The following is a 21,478-nucleotide window of genomic DNA, read 5'->3' as shown; positions in this document are numbered from 1 at the left end:
ACCGGAAATATTTCATAGCTGAAATAAATTTTCTTTTTTGGTGTAACAATTCATAATATGAATTTTGCACTAAGTACTGCATTATGAGTGTGTCTGTAAAGTAACACCAGTTATTACAGTTGAGAATAATGAAAATCTTTCCTAGGAGAAATAAGTGCTAGGAACTACTGGTCTGTTGCTGAATAGAAAGGGTACAGTCATATGGATAAGAGTACCTGTTACATCCAGTAACCCATTAAATTGCAAGTTGCTCCTTCATTTACTTCCTTCTACCCACTGAGATAGGAAGTATTTTCCTGACACATAGCTACTTAATTCAGTGGGAGAAGCCACCAGTTAACAAATACAGCACTCCACCTTTTAAATGAATGATATTTATTTTTTAAAAATTTCCTCAAATCATGAAGAATGGCCCATTTACTAATTTCCCACAATCACTATCCCTGTTCTCATGATGTAGTCAGCAAACTCTGCACCCATATTGTATCAACATTGGTGAGTTCAGAGCCCAACTGTTTAAAGAAGTCCTTGCACACAATCAAAAGAAATTTCCAATTTATAAATTTGATTGCAGTAAATCCCGTAACATCATTCTCGACATTGGGAACAATTTTTAAGAGTGAACTTTGGAAGATGCTGGAGAAGACTTGAGGTATAAATGTTACATTACTGAATTGGTGCAAATCGTTTCAAAAGATGCAAACATGAAGACCATTACAGTAGTCTCTTCAAGCTTTCATTAAGTGTAAAGTCCTTCACAGTTAACATTAGGGTGAACTGGAATGATGACCACTGGTCACCTCTTGATCCTGAAGACATTCATGTGCTTGGTTGGTTTCAAGTGACTGGTATGCTGGATAAGATGACCTACTCTAGTCAAATGGTATTCCAAGACACAAGCCAACTTGTACAAAATGCACTGTCTTGATAACTGTGACATGTTTTGGTCCCCAAAAGCCCTGATTTGACTTCCATTTGCAGTAATACCGAGAGAGCCTGCAACAAGTCGAGGCATGCCAACACATCCTTTTAAGTAGCTGCTACGTATTCCGGGTGACAGGGGACAAATGAACTGGGCATACTCTTCACTCAGGTGCAGAATAGAGGCAGGTCAAAAAAAATTTTAAGAGTCAACAAAAATATAACATTCAGCTTTTTAGTGTGCCACAACAAACAATTTTATAGTTAAAAGCTTGCTTTTATCTCACTGTTATTACATGCATTTATTCCTGTTCCTTCCACAAAGAGAATTTTTCGTCTTGTTCTTTTGAAGGTAAAGCAGTCACTGACCTAAAAATTGCTTTGAATGAAGGGGTTTAGTAAGTACTGTCCATTTAGTGTTGGTACGGCCTAGTAATCACCAGTGATAGTCATTTTTGATCTCAGGAATAACTGTAGGACCAAAAGAGAGTGGACCACTTGTGAAGTATACTACTACAGAGGCAGTAGAATAATTTCATGATGTCTAAAATCACTGAACCTTTTAATATCTCCAAAGGCTTTTGTAAGTAGAATCAATTACCAGGTAAGTTTTATAAGCATAAAACTCTCATAATATATTAATCACCTGTTTCCGAATTCATTTCAGCTGCTGTAAAATGACCCCCAACTATTACTAGAAAAACTATTTCTACCAAATTATTGTACATAGTGTTCTTTTCAGCTTCAGCACACTTTTTGGCACAACTGCCAACAAACATAACATTTTTTCACACACACGTCATAACATTATGCGTACATTTTAACTAATGTAACAAGCCCAGCTCCATGTATAAATTAAGTAATCCAACTCTCTAGGAATTTCATACTGATGGCTGTTATCTCACATTTCTTTATACACTGACTTCAAGCTGCTCTATTAACTTGGAAAGTGGAATTTTAACTGAAACCTGACTTTCCATACAGTCAATTACGAAAATTTACTTTAATATTCTCTATATAACAATGCCAATAGAAAAAATGGAAAATCCAGGATGGACTGCAACAATATTATGAGAAGGGAATTTGCTACTCACCATATAGTGGAGATGCTGAGTTGCAGATAGGCACAACAAAAAGATAATCACAAAGCTTTTGGTGATTACGCCTTCGTCAACAATACACACACACACACACACACACACACACAAAACTGCAGTCTCAGGCAACTGAGAAGGCTTTACTCGCCGAAAGCTGTAATTGTGAGAGTCTTTTAGTTGTGTCTATCTGCGAATCAGCATCTCTGCTATATGGTGAGTAGCAACTTTCCTTCTCATAATATTGGAAGAAAGATTATGGTATATTTTATTTAAAGAGTTGACATCCATGAGACTAATGGAGGATGGGTTTGGCATTTATTGAACTCTGGTAAACAGCAAATGCCCAAATTTCTCAACAGTGTTTGGACCATTTAAATTAATAATAATAATAATCTAATTGAGTTGCCACCCACTAAAAGGTATTGAAGAATCTTTACAGGTGGTGCACATAGTGAAGAAAGAAGCTTGACCTACTTAAAGAGCTAGAAATATCAGTCAATAGGAGGGATTTGATAATGTGCTCAATGTACAAACGGATGAGACTGGTAACAGATTCTTGAATGGGTTAAGAGATCTTTTTTAAATTTAACTGTAATATGATATATACGAGGCCTGTTCAGAAAGTAAGCTCCGATTGATTGCCAAATTGAAACCACAGTGAACATCAGAAATGTTTTACTTGTAACAATTAGCTACACCTTTCAGCTACTTCTCTACGTAGTCGCCGTTCTGACTTAGACTTTTGTCATAGCGTTGTACCAACTTTTCAATAGCCTCATCATAGAAGGCAGCCGCCAGTGCTTTCCGCCAATTCTCCACGCTGGCCTACACCTCGTTGTCTGTGTCAAAATGTTGTCTTCACAGACAGCGGTTCATGTGACCAGAGATGAAACTCAGGGGGAGACAATTGCGGACTGTATTGTGGGTAATCTAACATTTCCATTTGCAAACGATGCAGGAGCATCTTCATTGCCCCTGCAGAATGCGGCTGAGAATTGTCTTGAAGACGAAACAGCACGACAGTTATGTAATGTTAGCTGCATAGCTTCAGGCGAAATTTCTCACCAGGCCCTCGTACTTGGCGGCAGACGCTATTTTCTAGACATCTTTACGCACTCACTGCGAGCTCAGAAATGAGAAGAGCGACGTGATGCTAACTGGGGTTATACTAGAGACACTACCCAACACATCTGTGCAAAGCTTTATCGGATTTTCATAGTCGTTTCCATTTCGCGACCGATCGGAGCTTACTTTCTGAACGCCCCTTGTACATCAGAAGTTTTCACAAATACAGCGAAACCCCCAATCACGCAAAACTGAGAAGACTGTAGAATCGATGAAAATATTAAAATGCCCAAATTGCAAGCAAAAACATATGTAATTGGTATCTATGATTAAAAATCATAATCTCTCCAATACATTGTATAAAATCTGTGTAAGTGAAGGAAATTAAATGTACAATACAACAATAATATGGACATTTTTATGTCTGCAAATTGTAATTCTGCCAGATATTTCAGTTTCTCATACGATTGCACTAATTTATACATAAATTAGATGCCTATTTACTATTTTAGAAGTAAGGAAGGGTAGCTCTGGAAATGAGATGCTCCTTGTTTGTTGTGGTATACAAGTTTAAGATTTCTGTACCAGCTTCTCTTACACATTTCATCAGTACAACAGAAATGATACTATAACAATAAAAACAATTAAGAAAAACTGTTTCCAACTCAGGAAAAACCCTACAGGTTTCAACAGGGAACAGAAAGAATAAGTACCCTTTCTTCTTCCGCAGCACACGCACACAAATTACAAGTTGTTGTGGATCGCATGAATGTCTTTTACAGTGTTTCTTGTGATTTGTGTATTCAAGGAGCAGCACTGACACATCGGGCCCATTAAAGAAATAAGAAAATACAATGCTACATCATCGATCTCTGCTTTCTGAAATGCTTGCTACAAGTCTTGACAGTGGGTAGTAGCCGTCTTCCTTCCACTGTGTTTATTTCTAGGCAGTACTTTAGGTAGCTCCAAAAACGGGCCGTAACTTATTTTACCAAAAATTCTTTGAGCAGTGAACAATACGTGTAATTTGGTATTCCAACAACAAGAACATTAAGACTTCTGCCGAACTTCAATATTGTGTCATGACGTAAAGACATAATGTCTTCATTCCTTTCAGCCAATTAGGAAAATAAAATATTTGTATAATACACATTATATTTATAATAACACTAAAAGGATAAATTGCTGCTCACCACATACAGGAAGTACTGAATGGCAGACAGGGACGATTATTATGACTGGCCCACAGCTCAAAAATAATAAGTTGTCAATATACAGTATAATGCAATGAAACATCATGAAAATTTCATATTAGGTGGTATGATATAAAGGCAAATTTACAAATAACTTGCAGATCCACAGGGTAGCATTATTATTTGCAACTATTTAAGCGTAATCATTTTTACCTCCCTTCAGAATATCAAACACTTGCTCAATGTCAGATTACCATATACAATCTTATTGCATTACAACACACAATATAAGTAAGAACATAAAACTAAATCACTTTTCTAATTTTTTTTATACTGTGAAAGTGGTTTTCATTAACTGTGGTTATAAATTTTCTAGCACCCCAAGTGGGTGCACCTTGTGCAATCATTTATTTTGTTTCTTCTAAAGAAGACACACTTACTTTGTTTTAACATTGTTAGACCGCAGAAGGTGGTAGTAACCAATTGCTTGACTGCTTGGCACTCTTGCATCCTTCTTCCCAACCATAAATAATGTTGGGGCAACTACATTATTTATATGGTTAACAGGCGAACATTTCTTCATCTTCTCAAATGCTTCAAGGCTCATGTCTTGTAGCACATTGTACTGATAGCCAGCTTCCACTGCCGTCCTAGAATATGAAGTTGCATTTTACGTGAGATTGAAAGATGTAACGAGATTAACAATTCAGTTAACTCTAGTTCCATTTAAATTGCAAAACATAAAATGTAATAATCAAAAAACAGTCTTACTTCAAAACAAAGAAGCAGCATGAACTGGAGTAGACCACAAGTGGAAGAGTAAATACAAATCTCATATTTTCTGGCTAGTAAAAGTGGAGATAATGCTTAAGGTAAATGGCATTTGAATGGTAAGGAACATAACGAATGAAGTCCCAAGTCCAAAAATATTACATCTTGTCTGTCACACTTGCATAGGCTTCACAATGACGGTTTCCACTCTAATCCATTACAGTAGACTCATTATTTCGAAACTCACTTAACCAATACTAGCTTTTGAATCCCTACCGAATAACAGCAAAAAATCTACCACTTAAACCTAATTTTGTATAACTTGTACTACAAACTAAAAGCTGGTCCCCACATTACATGTTCCAGTTCATATTCATCATCTAAACTGAATAAGTATGTATATATGTAGTGCACTACAGTATTTTCCGTTATGCATTTCATGCATTTCACATAATTTTTCTCAATAATGTACATAATTTAATTCTGAAACAATGGCCCAATCGCTTGCTTGCTGCCCATGTGTCACTTCCACAGTGTAAGAGGCAAGGGTGGGGGAACTGAGGGGTTTGTCAGCACATCACATGGTGCGGGACACGCAACTATCAAGAGGGTTTTTGTCACTGTTTGTGAACAGTGAGTTCCATCACTCACAACATGATGCCAAATCAGAAACAAGATCACAATGCTCTGGTATTAAAACAAAAGCAGCAATTCTACATTTGGTCAACAGTGGAGAGAAAATAAAAAAAAAAGTTACAGAAGACTTTCAGATCTCATTGATAATAAGTTCAAGATAGAAAATAGAGGCAAGTCTGGCAAGATCTTCATTTAGCAACAGCAGAAAGTGTATGAGGCCATCCAAACATGAAGAAGTGGAGGATTCCTGTTTGAATGGTTCCAAAACATGCACTCACAGCAAATTCCATTGTCCAGTCCCACGATTCAAGAAAAGGCTCGTGAAATCACACACTAGAAGGTAAATGGTGGGTTTGTGTTCTGAGGGCTGGATATGATGTTTTCAAAAGAGGCATAAAATCAGTGCTGTCTTGCCTGTGGGAAGAGACATAGAGGAAAGGAGGAAGATGACAATGAGTGGACATAGGGGTTTCATTCCAAGGTCTCTAATTTGTATCTCCCAAGAGATGTGCTTAATATGGATAAAGGTGGCGTTTCTATAACTTGGTGCCTGAAAAAATACTACTTGTTAAGGGCAAAAAATGTTATGGACGAAAATGCAGTAAGGGAAGACTAAAGTCCACACTACTTTAAACGCGCCAACTTATTCAATCTGCCATGCCATTACGAAAGTAACAACAGACACTGGAAGGCCAGATCTCTCCTCCATAGCTGGCTCTTGAAGGTTCAATAAGAAATGGCTATGAGGGAGAGAAAGTTTGCTAACTTTCGACCACTCCTCAGCACATCAGTTTGACAGCTTGAACTTCTCAAGAGAGAAGTTGTCTTCTTACCAGCTAACAACACAAGATGTCTGCAGACTTTGGCTCAAGGAATAATTGCTTCATTGAAGTACAATTATAGACACTGGCTTGTTAAGGCTGCCATCTGTGCAGTCGAACTACAAGAAACAGTTCCACATTGAAATGTCCTGCAAGCTATCCGCAACATATCTTCTGCTTGGGATGAAGTTACAACAGACAAAAAACCAACTGTTTTAAGGTGGCCTGGACAGCAACTCATAACACTGCTGAAACTGAAGGGGAAGCCAATGATTCAACATCTGAATTTATTCATAATGTGGATACAAATTAGGATCTGATCTGATCTGATCTGATCTGCTCTTCTAAGGCTTACATCCAGTTGGTTCCCTCTTGTAGTGTCAATATGGAAGAACGGACAGTCGCGTATGACACCATTTATGGTGCTGAAGAACCAGTCATAAATTACGCTGATGATGCAGAAAGAGAAGATAATGCTTTACTATCATCATCTGGTAGAAGCCGACCTTGGGGAAGATCAGTCTGGATTCCATAGAAATATTGGAACACGTGAGGCAATACTGACCCTACAACTTATCTTAGAAGCTAGATTAAGGAGTACAGAAACCAGATGGCAGTTATAAGAGCCGAGGGACATGAAAGGGAAGCAGTGGTTGAGAAGGGAGTGAGACAGGGTTGTAGCCTCTCCCCGATGTTATTCAATCTGTATATTGAGCAAGCAGTCAAGGAAACAAAAGAAAAGTTCGGAGTAGGTATTACAATCCATGGAGAAGAAATAAAAACTTCGAGGTTCGCCAATGACACTGTAATTCTGTCAGAGACAGCAAAGGACTTGGAAGAGCAGTTGAACGGAATGGACAGTGTCTTGAAAGGAGGATATAAGATTAACATCAACAAAAACAAAACGAGGATAATGGAATGTAGTCGAATTAAGTCAGGTGATGCTGAGGGAATTAGATTAGGAAATGAGACACTTACAGTAGTAAAGGAGTTTTGCTATTTGGGGAGCAAAATAACTGATGATGGTCGAAGTAGAGAGGATATAAAAGGTAGACTGGTAATGGCAAGGAAAGCGTTTCTGAAGAAGAGAAATTTGTTAACATTGAGTATAGATTTAAGTGTCAGGAAGTTTATGAAAGTATTTGTATGGAGTGTAGCCATGTATGGAAGTGAAACATGGGCAATAACTAGTTTGGACAAGAAGAGAATAGAAGCTTTCGAAATGTGGTGCTACAGAAGAATGCTGAAGATTAGATTGGTAGATCACATAACTAATGAGGAAGTATTGAATAGGATTGGGGAGAAGAGAAGTTTGTGGCACAACTTGACTAGAAGAAGGGATCGGTTGGTAGGACATGTTGTGAGGCATCAAGGGATCACCAATTTAGTATTAGAGGGCAGTGTGGAGGGTAAAAATCATAGAGGGAGACCAAGAGATGAATACACTAAGCAGATTCAGAAGGATGTACACTCCTGGAAATTGAAATAAGAACACCGTGAATTCATTGTCCCAGGAAGGGGAAACTTTATTGACACATTCCTGGGGTCCGATACATCACATGATCACACTGACAGAACCACAGGCACATAGACACAGGCAACAGAGCATGCACAATGTCGGCACTAGTACAGTGTATATCCACCTTTCGCAGCAATGCAGGCTGCTATTCTCCCATGGAGACGATCATAGAGATGCTGGATGTAGTCCTGTGGAACGGCTTGCCATGCCATTTCCACCTGGCACCTCAGTTGGACCAGCGTTCGTGCTGGACGAGCACACCGCGTGAGACGACGCTTCATCCAGTCCCAAACATGCTCAATGGGGGACAGATTCGGAGATCTTGCTGGCCAGGGTAGTTGACTTACACCTTCTAGAGCACGTTGGGTGGCACAGGATACATGCGGACGTGCATTGTCCTGTTGGAACAGCAAGTTCCCTTGCCGGTCTAGGAATGGTAGAACGATGGGTTCGATGACGGTTTGGATGTACCGTGCACTATTCAGTGTCCCCTCGACGATCACCAGTGGTGTACGGCCAGTGTAGGAGATCGCTCCCCACACCATGATGCCAGGTGTTGGCCCTGTGTGCCTCGGTCGTATGCAGTCCTGATTGTGGCGCTCACCTGCACGGCGCCAAACATGCATACGACCATCATTGGCACCAAGGCAGAAGCGACTCTCATCGCTGAAGACGACACGTCTCCATTCGTCCCTCCATTCACGCCTGTCGCGACACCACTGGAGGCGGGCTGCACGATGGTGGGGCGTGAGCGGAAGACGGCCTAACGGTGTGCGGGACCGTAGCCCAGCTTCATGGAGACGGTTGCGAATGGTCCTCGCTGATACCCCAGGAGCAACAGTGTCCCTAATTTGCTGGGAAGTGGCGGTGCGGTCCCCTACGGCACTGCGTAGGATCCTACGGTCTTGGCGTGCATCCGTGCGTCGCTGCAGTCCGGTCCCAGGTCGACGGGCACGTGCACCTTCCGCCGACCACTGGCGACAACATCGATGTACTGTGGAGACCTCACGCCCCACGTGTTGAGCAATTCGGCGGTACGTCCACCCGGCCTCCCGCATGCCCACTATACACCCTCGCTCAAAGTCCGTCAACTGCACATACGGTTCACGTCCATGCTGTCGCGGCATGCTACCAGTGTTAAAGACTGCGATGGAGCTCCGTATTCCACGGCAAAGTGGCTGACACTGACGGCGGCGGTGCACAAATGCTGCGCAGCTAGCGCCATTCGACGGCCAACACCGCGGTTCCTGGTGTGTCCGCTGTGCCGCGCGTGTGATCATTGCTTGTACAGCCCTCTCGCAGTGTCCGGAGCAAGTATGGTGGGTCTGACACACCGGTGTCAATGTGTTCTTTTTTCCATTTCCAGGAGTGTAGGTTGCAGTAGGTACTGGGAGATGACGAAGCTTGCACAGGATAGAGTAGCATGGAGAGCTGCATCAAACCAGTCTCAGGACTGAAGACCACAGCAACATCATCATCATCATCATCATCATCATCATCTGAGGAGGAACATGAGGATATGACATCGCCACCCATGGCTGAAGCTGCAGCTGCAATTGCTGTTTTCAAGATATTTACTGTCGCTTCTGATGCCTTCATGGCAGATGTGATTTCTTCAGAAACTGCCTTAATGACACAACCAACAACAATTAATGATTCTTTTTCCAAATTAATGTACAGAAGTAAAATGTATTGTGGCTAGTAACTGTTTTAAACTAAAATGTATTTAAACTAAAATTTAGTGTGTTAAAGAACAGTACATGAAGTTGTTTATTAAGATTATTATCATTTGTTGTATTCCATGATACACTAATTCAATAGGTACAATATTGCTGCACAGTATGTATGTAATTATTTTGTTTGAAGAAAAAAAAAAAGCATTTGAAAATATGTACTTTCTCAATTCAATTAAACAAATGCTGTTGTATGTATACAGAGCACCCTTATTTGTTGGCACCCACAACAAGAGAAAAGAGTGAATTCAATAGTTGTGCATAAAAAAAAAAAAGACTTGTTCATTTGAAATTCATTACACCAAACTGTGGATCTACTGTACTGTGTTTATCTGAACCCCTAAAAAAAAAAAAAACCCTTATTTGAAAATTCCATATACTTTTGACAAAAGCTTTTATCGAGTCGCCATCACATAAGATAATATACACATTACTAGTTTCAGCTGATTACATTCATCTTCTGATGTAGAAATATTTCAATAATTTTGACAATGAAATTCACCAAAAAGCAGAAATTCATCAACACATACTACACAACAGCACTTCAAAACATTTCAGTAAATCTGTGACAAATAGCTACAGTTTGTAACTATTTGAACTGTACTGTGATAGATAATACACAGAGTGTTTAAAAAATGTGCAATATTCCCAAGAAAGGTAGTGTTGGTTAAATTAAAAATAAGTTCCTATAATGATATGTCCGGAAACCAACTCCTGTTGAGATATGGGCCAATCTACCCTGTCATTTCCATGGGTTGACACCGTAGGCAGTGCTTTAAGTGGTTAGCACACATCCATCAGCTTTTCTCCATAGCGGATCATGCATACTACTCCATTCAGATGGCATCCCATGCATTGGTCATATGCTCTTATAATGTCTGCACATTGTCAATGGGTTGGGCATATATCAAAACCTTTAAATGTCCCTACAGCCAGAAATCCAACAGATTCAGTTCTGGCGGATGGGAAAGCTATGCTACCAGACCACCTTGACCAATCCCATCACACACAAAACACTGTGGTGAGGTACTGCAGCACGATCTGCAGAAAATGCCACAGTAGTTGTCTTTCTGCAAGGGTAACGTTCTCCAAAAAGACACCATCATATACTACACATTACTCCATCACATGCAAAATGGCCTACACCTCAACAGGTACTGGTTTCCGGATGCATAATTATAGGAAGTTTTCTTCTAGTTTTAACTAATATTACCTACTGTAGGAAGATGTGACATTTTTTAAACACCCTCTGGGTTGACATTTTGCTGCTTTTTGTTGACTCACGTGGTGACAATTACTGCAACACTGAAACATCAGAAGATGGCTGCCTGTGGAAACCAGTTGTGCACATATGTCTTGAGTGATCATGATTGAATAAAAATGTATCTTGTATTGTACTGTACTGTATGTTACCGGGGGCCTAGAAATGACAGACAAGCTCCGTCCCCGCCGCATCCGCAGTGGTCCACAACCCCACGATGACTACCGTAGTCCACTTCACCCCTCCGCCGCCCCACACCAAACCCAGGGTTATTGTGTGGTTCGGCCCCCAGTGGACCCCCTCGGGGAACGTCTCACACCAGACGAGTGTAACCCCTACATTTGCTTGGTAAAGTAATGGTGGTGTATGCGTACGTGGAGAACTTGTTTGCGCAGAAATTGCCGACATAGTGTAGCTGAGGCAGAATAAGGGGAACCAGCCCGCATTCACCATGGCACATGAATAACCGCCTAAAAACCATCCACAGACTGGTCGGGCCGACATAGTGTAGCTGAGGCAGAATATGGGGAACCAGCCCGCATTCACCATAGCACATGAATAACTGCCTAAAAACCATCCACAGACTGGCCGGCTCACTGGACCTCGACACAAGTCCGCTGGGCGGATTCGTGCCGGGGACCAGGCGCTCCTTCCCACTCCGCAAAGTCGTGCGTTAGGCCGCTCAGCCAACCCAGCAGGCTAAATGTATCTTAGTCAGAGTTCTAATTGATGCTATATGTAAATGTTTACTCTTTATATTCTCTACTGATACAGTCTAGCTGAACTGAATATATGCAGTCTTCTTTGTATGTACAAATTATTTACATGTACACTACATAAACTAAATAATCCTTTACAATACAGCGTGAAATGGAAGAAAAAGTTCCATAAAAGATTCCAGCGCTAACAGTATTTTATAAACAAGTTGATAATTTCATTACATTTTTGGTCAGGAAGTTATCATTTAATATTCCTGACTGTATATATCACTACAAGATTTCAACAGAAATGTATTATCACCAGTTCTATCCTGACACTCCTACTGGTCAGAGCACAGTCTATCCGTCCATGTTCGTTGACTGGGGCTGTTAATATCCAAACATGAACAATTCCAGTTATCTACAAGCTACCAAAGAGTTTGGACATTTCCCTATGTGAACCTCTGTTTGCAGGTCCTTATCCACCCACGATGCAGCATTCAATTTAACGACAGTATGCAATCAAACTTGAGAAGTCTGCTGCCAAAATGTTTCCACAGAGTATCTGATCACCACAGACGGCAATGCATGCTCGTCAACGAGGTCACATGCTGGCCACAAGATTAGTAAGACTGAGCAGAAGTGGGACTGGTGCAGACTCACTCTGGCAGACTACTATTTGTTTCCTCACCTCAAGATACCCATGAAAGGAGACAGGTTTGAAACCATCAACAATAACACCTGCTATTGCATCTGCCCCACAGGACTTTCCAATGTGGGTCTTCCCTTGTGTCTGCAACACTTGTAAATCTTGCTGGCAAAAATTATTGATGTGGGGGTCCTATTTTGAATATTTTTGACGCATTTTTCCATTCTGATCAATAAATTAAGTTTTTATGGACTTTTTGACATTACTTTCAGGGCAAAACTTGTATACCTGCAAAAGAAAATTCAATTCTCGTAACAATCAACAGTACTTTTTCTTTATCTGAAAATTTTGCGAAACTTTTATGTTCACTGACATCAATGCTGTAACACAAATCCATTTCTATCTCCACAGTCAGGAACATCTATTTTAGAAATGTGTTAAATTCACAAAAGAGCAGATCGACTGGCCAGCAATTATCTTTAAGAGGTGCAACTCTCAGTACAGTCTAGAAATACACAAATAAATAAACAGTACTACCAACTTCTAGAATCACAGATTACTCAACCAGAGCTGTGACTTTCTCAAGTTGAGTCATGAAATAATATCAACTTCCCTTATTCCCTCCCCACACCACCCACAGCTGCCTTTCATCATCCTTGTAAAAATCTGTAACATCCTTGTCAAATCATATAAGATTTCAGACCACTATCTTTACCCTAGACATGCACCCACCAACAACCACTTCCCCAAGACACTCCCAATCACTACCACCAGCAAAATCTATAACATCGAAGCACAACTACATGTGAGATAACCTATACCATTTACAATCCATCATGTGTTCACTGCAAAGCATTCTGCATAAAAATGACCACCAGTGAACAAGCAGAACACATGAATGCACACAGATGAATTATGCTTCTATGGTTCCATTCTGGTTCAGCAGTGTTAGTTAAGGTTTGCAGGTATCTATAGGCTGCGACACTGTGTGAATTCTCTCTGCCAAACAGTATATGCACACTAAGTCTATGAAATTTAAGCCAACAGCACAGTGTAAAAATATTTCATGGCTGCACTCTCCAAGTAAAATACTTAAGACACTATGTTAATTAAATGAATGTAAAAGACTTAAAGTGCATGTATGCGTACTGATCCTCTGGCACTCCTCAAAATGCAATAAGTGGTTATGAACCTGGCCTGTCACCAATGATAATGCCAGTACACTGCAAAGATCCACATTCTGTTCTGCTTGAAGTGATTACAGCACCTCCAAATGGGCATGTTTGCATGATGTGAATCATGCAGGAATGCCTTCTTTCCCGTTATCAGGAATTTTTTAAAATAATCATGTTAAAGCAACTGATGTCAATATTACAAATCCCTGTTCAAAAATAAATCATAAATCAAGTTTTACTGGGACCTACTTAAAATGATTGTTTCGTCCTGGAAAGAAAGAGAGGGATCATATTTAGATTACTAACTCTGCCGTAACTTCTTTCTCAATTATCTATTACCACAGGAATGGCCACAGAGAAACTTTATTTGTTGCAAAACTGCATTACAGCGGAGTCCCGGTAATCCGAATGTTCAGTTAATCCTAACAGAAAAATGTCAGTCTAAATATGGAAAACTGTGTGGTAAACTGCTGCACATACACACTATTTTAATTTACAGAGTACAGAAAACATGTATTAGAAAAATTGGCAAGAAAACATTAGGTTTAATTAATACATAACAATGAAAGAAAACCTGTCAAACTTACTAAAATAGAGTGGACATTTTATCTCTACTTTTTAGATGACAAAAGCTCAGTCATTGTTTTTTGGCATAATGAAGACAGTCTGTTATATGACGCATAGTTGCACCATCGTCTCAAACATCCAATCAGCAGGTGAGCAGTGGGCTGTTGCTCCAAATAACGTAGCGCGACATCAAGGGCTTCTGCTACGTCGCTGTGTGGCACCAGCTCTCCTTTGTTGCTTTCAAGCTCATTGTCACTTCCATCACAGCATACCACTTCTTCCTGGTCTTTATTCACAGCAGCAACTAAATCAGCGTCAGTAAGGTTCTCCACATATGTCCACCTGCTGCCATCCACTCATCTATGTCTCCTTCACTAGTTTCTTCACATCAAGGGATTGTCTGTATCATTTGTAGCAGATTTTCCTCTTCATTTTCAACTAGGCTGTCCTGAAATTTCATGAGATGTCCAAAGTTTTCTCCACGATTTTCTCAGAGTATTTTATGAAATATTCTGCCACGCCTCAGCGGCCCAATAAACAACATCCTTCACATTGTTATTTTTTATTTTGTCAACTAGAGGAATGCTATCATCTTGGATCAGCATTCTCAAAAATTGTTCTCTGTAAATCATTTTTGATGTTTGCAGTACGCCCTGGTCCATCGGCTGTAGAAGTGGTGTAACATTTGGCGGCAAAAACATCGCCACAATTTCTCCATCACATAATTCCTCTGTCTTTGGGTGAGATGGTGTGTTATCAATCAAAAGGATTGCAGGGAGACAAATGATTTTCCTTAGAAAACTGTCAAATAGAAGGAACAAACCGTGAAACCATTCTTTGAACAGCTTACCATCTATCCAGGCTTTTTTCTGGTTACAATAATATACGGGCAGGGACTTCAAGTTAAAAGTTCTGGGCCTAGCAGATTTGCCGATCAGCTTTAAAGGTAGCTTGTGATTACCAGTAGCGTTGCTACACACTAATAAAGTCACACAATCTTTGCACATTTTAAAACCAGGAGCATGGTCTTTGTTGGCAATGACCTAAAATTAAGGTCCATCTCATCAGCGTTATAAATTTGTTGGGGAGAATACTTTCCCTCTCTTATCATTTTTTCAAACTCAGCCAAGTATTCTTTTGCTGCATCATGGTCAGAAGAAAGCTTCTCTCCAGTAATTGTTAGCTGATGGATTCCATGACTTTTTTGAATCTGTCCAACCAACCCGTACTCGCACTAAAAGACTCATCACCATTCATTAACTTGTTCAGGTAAACAGCCTTCTCCTGAACCAATGCTCCACTCAAAGAAGTTCCCCTTTCTCTTTATCATATAAGCCAAAGGAAAAGAGCTTCACCCACTTCATCATACTGGGACTGTTTCAAAGTCTTCTTCAAGCTTCACTCAGTTCTTCTACCAATCACAAATATTTGCTTTACCTACACCCAGTTCTGTCGCCAGTTTAGATACATTCTCACCATTGTCTATCCACTTCAAAGCATTCAGATTTCCTTTGTCTATCCGCTTCAAAGCATTCAGATTTTCTTTGAAAGTTAATGGTTTATGTTTCCGTTTACTCATGACGAAAATACGTACACCGCTTACACCTGAACGAATACAATACAACTTTTACGCATGCCAGCGATCGATAACTACCATAACCAAGCGCTTTGGGATCCAACTGGCAGTGCACTGACTCAGGCACTACAAAGGTCTCAACAATATACAACAACAAGGGCAGGGAGTGAGAGTGAGCCATTGTTCCCAGATTTGTTCCCATTTGTAACCATGGTGTACCTACTTATCTGCTTGATGTACTTCATTCTAGAAACTCATCACCGTAATTCCGGCTAATCTGAACAAATCGGTAATCTGAACAAGGTCCAGACCCAATTAGTTCGGATTAATGGGACTCTGCTGTATATATTATTATCACAGATAAAAATTTTGATCTGTTTAAAAACTATTCACCAAAACATTTTCTTTATTTTTTTTTTTTTTCCAATAATGAATCAGTTGGGAAACTCACCAATCTGGAATATCAGTGACGGTAAACATTGCTGCCACATCTGTCACTGGATTTCTTGCCACAACTGCTTTATAGTCTTTCTGTAATAAAAAAGAGCAAACACACACACACACTGCTGGAACATTAATTCCTTATAAATGCCACAATTCATGCTTTTATTTTGCAACTTACTGGATACTGCCCACTGAGGTGCGTCACTAGAAAACCACCATGTGAACCTCCAAACAGAAAAAGCTTCTCAGGATTTAAGAAAGGAAACTGTTTCAGTGCTTCAGTTGCTGCATAATGTACATCTTTGACATCAGCATCACCAATTCTGCCTGGCAGTGAGTCTACACTATCTTGCCCTGCTCCAACTGAACCTCTGAAGTTCACCATCAGCACACCAAAACCTGAAAAAAATATTTCTTAGAAAATGTAATTTTCAGACACACACACACACACAAACTCACTCACTCTTGCAACATTCAGTTTTTACTTCAATTACCAGCCATTAAACAAAAGTAGGAAAACTGAACATCTGATGAGAGGACGGAAAAGGCAATCATTCGTAGGAGCATGCTGTGAACGAAGTAGAAGCCACATGAAAATACTTATCATAACAACAACTTTATTTGACCTGCTGAAAAATGATCCACTGGGATCACAATGGATCTGTAAATATTGTTGGCATCCCATGTCATTATCAATTAACACAATTCCTGCAAGAAATTTACGTCCAGTGATGATATATCATCATCTTGCAAGAAGACAGTATAGTCTTTGAAAAGAACTGCTCAATGTGTTGGACATATGGTGTTACACATTTTATTAGTTGCCCATTGGAGTTGCACATGTATGTCATCCTGGTTCTGAACAGCATCAGCATAAAAATTCAGGGACTGAACTGCCATAACAGGCAAGGAATCATTGCTGACCACATGGTGACTGCAGAACAAATTTGGACCAATGTTGCATTCCAAATATCAGGTACAATGTAGGTGGTCTCTGAGCAAGTGCACTGTTCATCAGGCTTGCTCTTTCACCTCATCACTGTGCAGCCCACCTCAAATAATTTGATGAAGACACAACAGGAGGGACAAATTATGCAAAGTTGTAATCACAGACATAATCAGATTCTGAACTGGCATCAGTAAAGGTAAATTGAAAATGCAATCAAGTCGAGCAACTACTACCATGAAGAATATGGTAGTGGCAACAACATAGACCAATTCTAAACATCTAGTGTTCCAGAAGGAAAATACTCAAGTGCAAACATCTCATGCAGGCTAATATGATCTCCAAAATGTGCACTTGCTCCGTTCAGCACCATTACATCTGCCTCACACCAAGTAAGTGTGGGGCATGATTGGCACAAGTGGGCTGGCCTGCTTTAACAGTTATTTCCCTTGCTAACTGTGACAACCTCTATATATTGTTATTGTTGTTGTTGAAGAAGAATATTATTATTATTTTTTTTACTTTCTCAGACGTTAAGTCTGGTTAAAAATGGAAAGTGGCGCGGACCTTGATCAAGCGTCTTTTCCTTTTAACTGTACGGTATGTGTTATATTGCATTTAGGAACTTTCGGGTAATTGAACATGTATCAATAATTACAGATTTCTGTAGTTGTATATATAAGTTTGGATGTAGCTGTATTGCATTGATGTACTGGTGGATATTGTGTGGTATGACTCCTGTAGTTGATAGTATTATGACTATTATTATTATTATTATTATTATTATTATTATTATTATTATTATTTCCCCCCCCCCCCATGAACCATGGACTTTGCCATTGGTGGGGAGGCTTGCGTGCCTCAGCGATACAGATGGCCGTACCGTAGGTGCAATCACAACGGAGGGGTATCTGTTGGGAGGCCAGACAAACGTGTGGTTCCTGAAGAGGGGCAGCAGCCATTTCAGTAGTTGCAGGGGCAACAGTCTGGATGATTGACTGACCTGGCCCTGTAACAATAACCAAAACAGCCTTGCTGTGCTGGTACTGCGAACGGCTGAAAGCAAGGGGAAACTACAGCCGGAATTTTTCCCGAGGGCATGCAGCTTTACTGTATGGTTAAATGATGATGGCATCCACTTGGGTAAAATATTCCGGAGGTAAAATAGTCCCCCATTCGGATCTCTGGGCGGGGACTACTCAAGAGGATGTCGTTATCAGGAGAAAGAAAACTGGCATTCTACGGATCGGAGCGTGGAATGTCAGATCCCTTAATCGAGCAGGTAGGTTAGAGAATTTAAAAAGGGAAATGGATAGGTTAAAGTTAGATATAGTGGGAATTAGTGAAGTTCGGTGGCAGGAGGAACAAGACTTTTGGTCAGGTGAATACAGGGTTATAAACACAAAATCAAATAGGGCTAATGCAGTAGTAGGTTTAATAATGAATAAAAAAATAGGAGTGCAGGTAAGATACCGCAAACAGCATAGTGAACGCATTATTGTGAGCAAGATAGACATGAAGCCCACACCTACTACATTAGTACAAGTTTATATGCCAACTAGCTCTGCAGATGATGAAGAAATTGATGAAATGTATGATGAGATAAAAGAAATTATTCAGGTAGTGAACGGGGACGAAAATTTGATGGGTAGATCACATAACTAATGAGGAGGTATTGAATAGAATTGGGGAGAAGAGAAATTTGTGGCACAACTTGACTAGAAGAAGGGATCGGTTGGTAGGACATGTTCTGAGGCATCAAGGGATCACCAATTTAGTCTTGGAGGGCAGTGTGGAGGGTAAAAATCGTAGAGGGAGACCTAGAGACGAATACACTAAGCAGATTCAGAAGGATGTAGGCTGCAGTACGTACTGGGAGATGAAGCAGCTTGCACGGGATGGAGTAGCATGGAGAGCTGCATCAAACCAGTCTCAGGGCTGAAGACCACAACAGCAACAACAACAATTAACTTATACAGGATGATTCCTGTGTCTGCTCATCATGCTTCAAGCAATCTGTCATTTTCTGTGCTGTTGTGACAGACATGAGTCACCTCAGTCATTGCTAATATAATGAGATTTTGTAAAGTACAGTGTCTAGTCACGTTAATGTGACCAACTGTCAACAGCCTGATAAACCACCTTCTGCAGCATGGACTGCTGCAAGACACACTGGAAGAGAATCAGTGAGGTTCTGAAAGGTACCAACAGGAATGTTGAACCATGCTAACTTCAGTGCTGTGGCCAGTTGCGCTAGGTTTCTCAGTTGAAGATCCATGGCAGATACAGCCTGATCGAGGCTGTCCCACAGATTCTTGCGTGGTTTAAATCCCGGAAGTTTGGTGGCCAAGAGGGTATTGTAACTCATGCTTGTACTCTTCGAGCCACGCATGTACTCTGTGAGTTGTGTGACGTGTTGTATTGCCCTACAGGTAGATGCTGTCATTATGAGAAAAAACAAACTGCATATAGGGGTGAATGTGGTCCATACTTGCTTGGTCCATTATGCTTTGCTGAATGAAGAGATCAGCCAGGGAATGCCATATTAACTTTCCCCAGACCACTATGCTCCGTCCTGTGGCCTCAACCCTTATGGTGTTCATTGCATCATCCTGATGCCTCAGGATGTGTAGTATCAACTGATCCCTTTTATTAGACAAGTTGTGCCATAAATTTCTTTTCCCCAACAATTCCTTTTAGTAACTCCTTATTAGTTATTAAACTTATCCATCTAATCTTCCACAGCACCACATTTCAAAATCTATTTTCTCATTGTCTGAACTGCATATCATCCTCATTTACTTCATACAAAGATACACTCCAGACAAACACCTTCCGAAAAATATAACAAACATTTAAATTTGTATTAGATGTTGCCAAATTCCTCTTTTTTAGAACCAACTTTTTCTTTTACTTTTGTTGAAATTCATCTTATAACCTCTTTTTAAAACACTGTCTATTCCGTTCACTTGCTCTTCAAAGTCCTTTGCCATCTGACAGAACTACAATATCATGGGAAGATCACATAACTAATGAGGAGGTACTGAATAGGATTGGGGAGAAGAGGAGTTTGTGGCACAACTTGACAAGAAGAAGTGACTGGTTGGTAGGACATGTTCTGAGGCATCAAGGGATCACAAATTTAGCATTGGAGGGCAGCGTGGAAGGTAAAAATCGTAGAGGGAGACCAAGAGATGAATAAACTAAGCAGATTCAGAAGGATGTAGGTTCCTGTAGGTACTGGGAGATGAAGAAATTTGCACACAATAGGGTAGCATGGAGAGATGCATCAAACCAGTCTCAGGACTGAAGACCACAACAACAACAACATTATTATTATTATTATTATTATTATTATTATTATTATTACTTATGGTGCTAAACTGCACAATCATCAGAGCCCTTACATAAAGTAAATAGAGATGACCAATTTAGAAAGGTGCCTGATTATTGTGGCTGCATGACCATAAGTGAGACAACCATACTGCAACATGCTAACATCTCCTTCCCCAAAATTTTGAGAAAGAAGCCAGATACCACACAAAATGTTAAAACACATATCACACTCATCTCACTGTCATTTAAAACAGTAGGTAGGTCCAGTATAAAACACAAACTAGTTCTTAAGTCAGCATAAGCACACTGAATTAAAATATTGTGTACCAATAACCCACATTTTACACATTCCACACACTGGTGGCTACTATGTCAAGGGACAGTGTCCCACTCTTAGCGTGTAAGAGCTCCATTTTCTGTTTGAGGTAAGACAAGGTCACATTTTAGATTCCACTGACTGCAGCTGTTGCCTCTCACTTCCAACCACCGAGTCTCCCACAAAAGCACTGCCTTCCTTGTCATGTATTTGGCATCTGGAGGGCTAAGCAGGAAGCAGGTTGGAGAGGGCTCCTCGGCAGCTACCCAGCAAGCTTACCCCAGAGCCCCACTTGCCCCTGGATCTAATACAAAATGCTCTCCTCCTCCTACCTTTGCAAAAGTAGTGTACCCTCAATGTTCTGTACAAGCCTGTCTGCTGAATACATCTATCCAATGAGAAGTAAGGCACAACGGGAATCGGAGCAGATAAAGAATTTCTACCCATAATGTCATTTCAGTTGTTCCAGTGTCCTCAGGTCAGCAGATAAATCCACATAATAGATAGAAAACTGCTGCAGGGTCTTATTCTGGGGATATGTTTTGGGAACACAACAGAGTATCCAATAAAGGCCCCCAGCATGGTCCCAATTGTGTAAACACAAATAAAATCCAGATGCCAATTTAAAAATGTCATAGAACTTATTTTTTGAAAATGTAATAAGGGGAACAAGCCTTCCTACACCGTTTCATTCTAAAGTTAACCTTGACCACATCATTCTAAAGTTAACAAGGGGGTTCCCCTATTCAACGAC

At 40.3% G+C, this 21,478-nt stretch overlaps 1 protein-coding gene across 2 annotated transcripts in view; it reads right to left on the bottom strand.

Annotated features, from left to right (window-relative positions):
- Positions 1–21,478, bottom strand: part of LOC126256707 (acylamino-acid-releasing enzyme-like) — a 129,378-nt gene that overhangs the window by 208 nt on the left and 107,692 nt on the right. The window contains exons 10-12 of one of the 2 annotated variants that reach the window (XM_049955503.1): positions 16,305–16,525; positions 16,134–16,213; positions 4,717–4,926 (exon numbers count right to left, since the gene is read on the bottom strand). In XM_049955503.1, the coding sequence (XP_049811460.1) occupies positions 4,717–4,926; positions 16,134–16,213; positions 16,305–16,525 (511 nt within the window). Of the gene's footprint in view, positions 1–4,716; positions 4,927–16,133; positions 16,214–16,304; positions 16,526–21,478 lie in introns of those variants that run through there. The other variant, XM_049955504.1, reaches the window with a different exon arrangement.

The sequence above is a fragment of the Schistocerca nitens genome, chromosome 1 (genome assembly GCF_023898315.1).
Source record: "Schistocerca nitens isolate TAMUIC-IGC-003100 chromosome 1, iqSchNite1.1, whole genome shotgun sequence".
In the NCBI taxonomy this organism is placed as follows: domain Eukaryota; kingdom Metazoa; phylum Arthropoda; class Insecta; order Orthoptera; family Acrididae; genus Schistocerca; species Schistocerca nitens.
The sequence above is the reverse complement of the archived record's forward strand: the minus strand, read 5'-3'. Positions and strand labels throughout refer to the sequence as shown.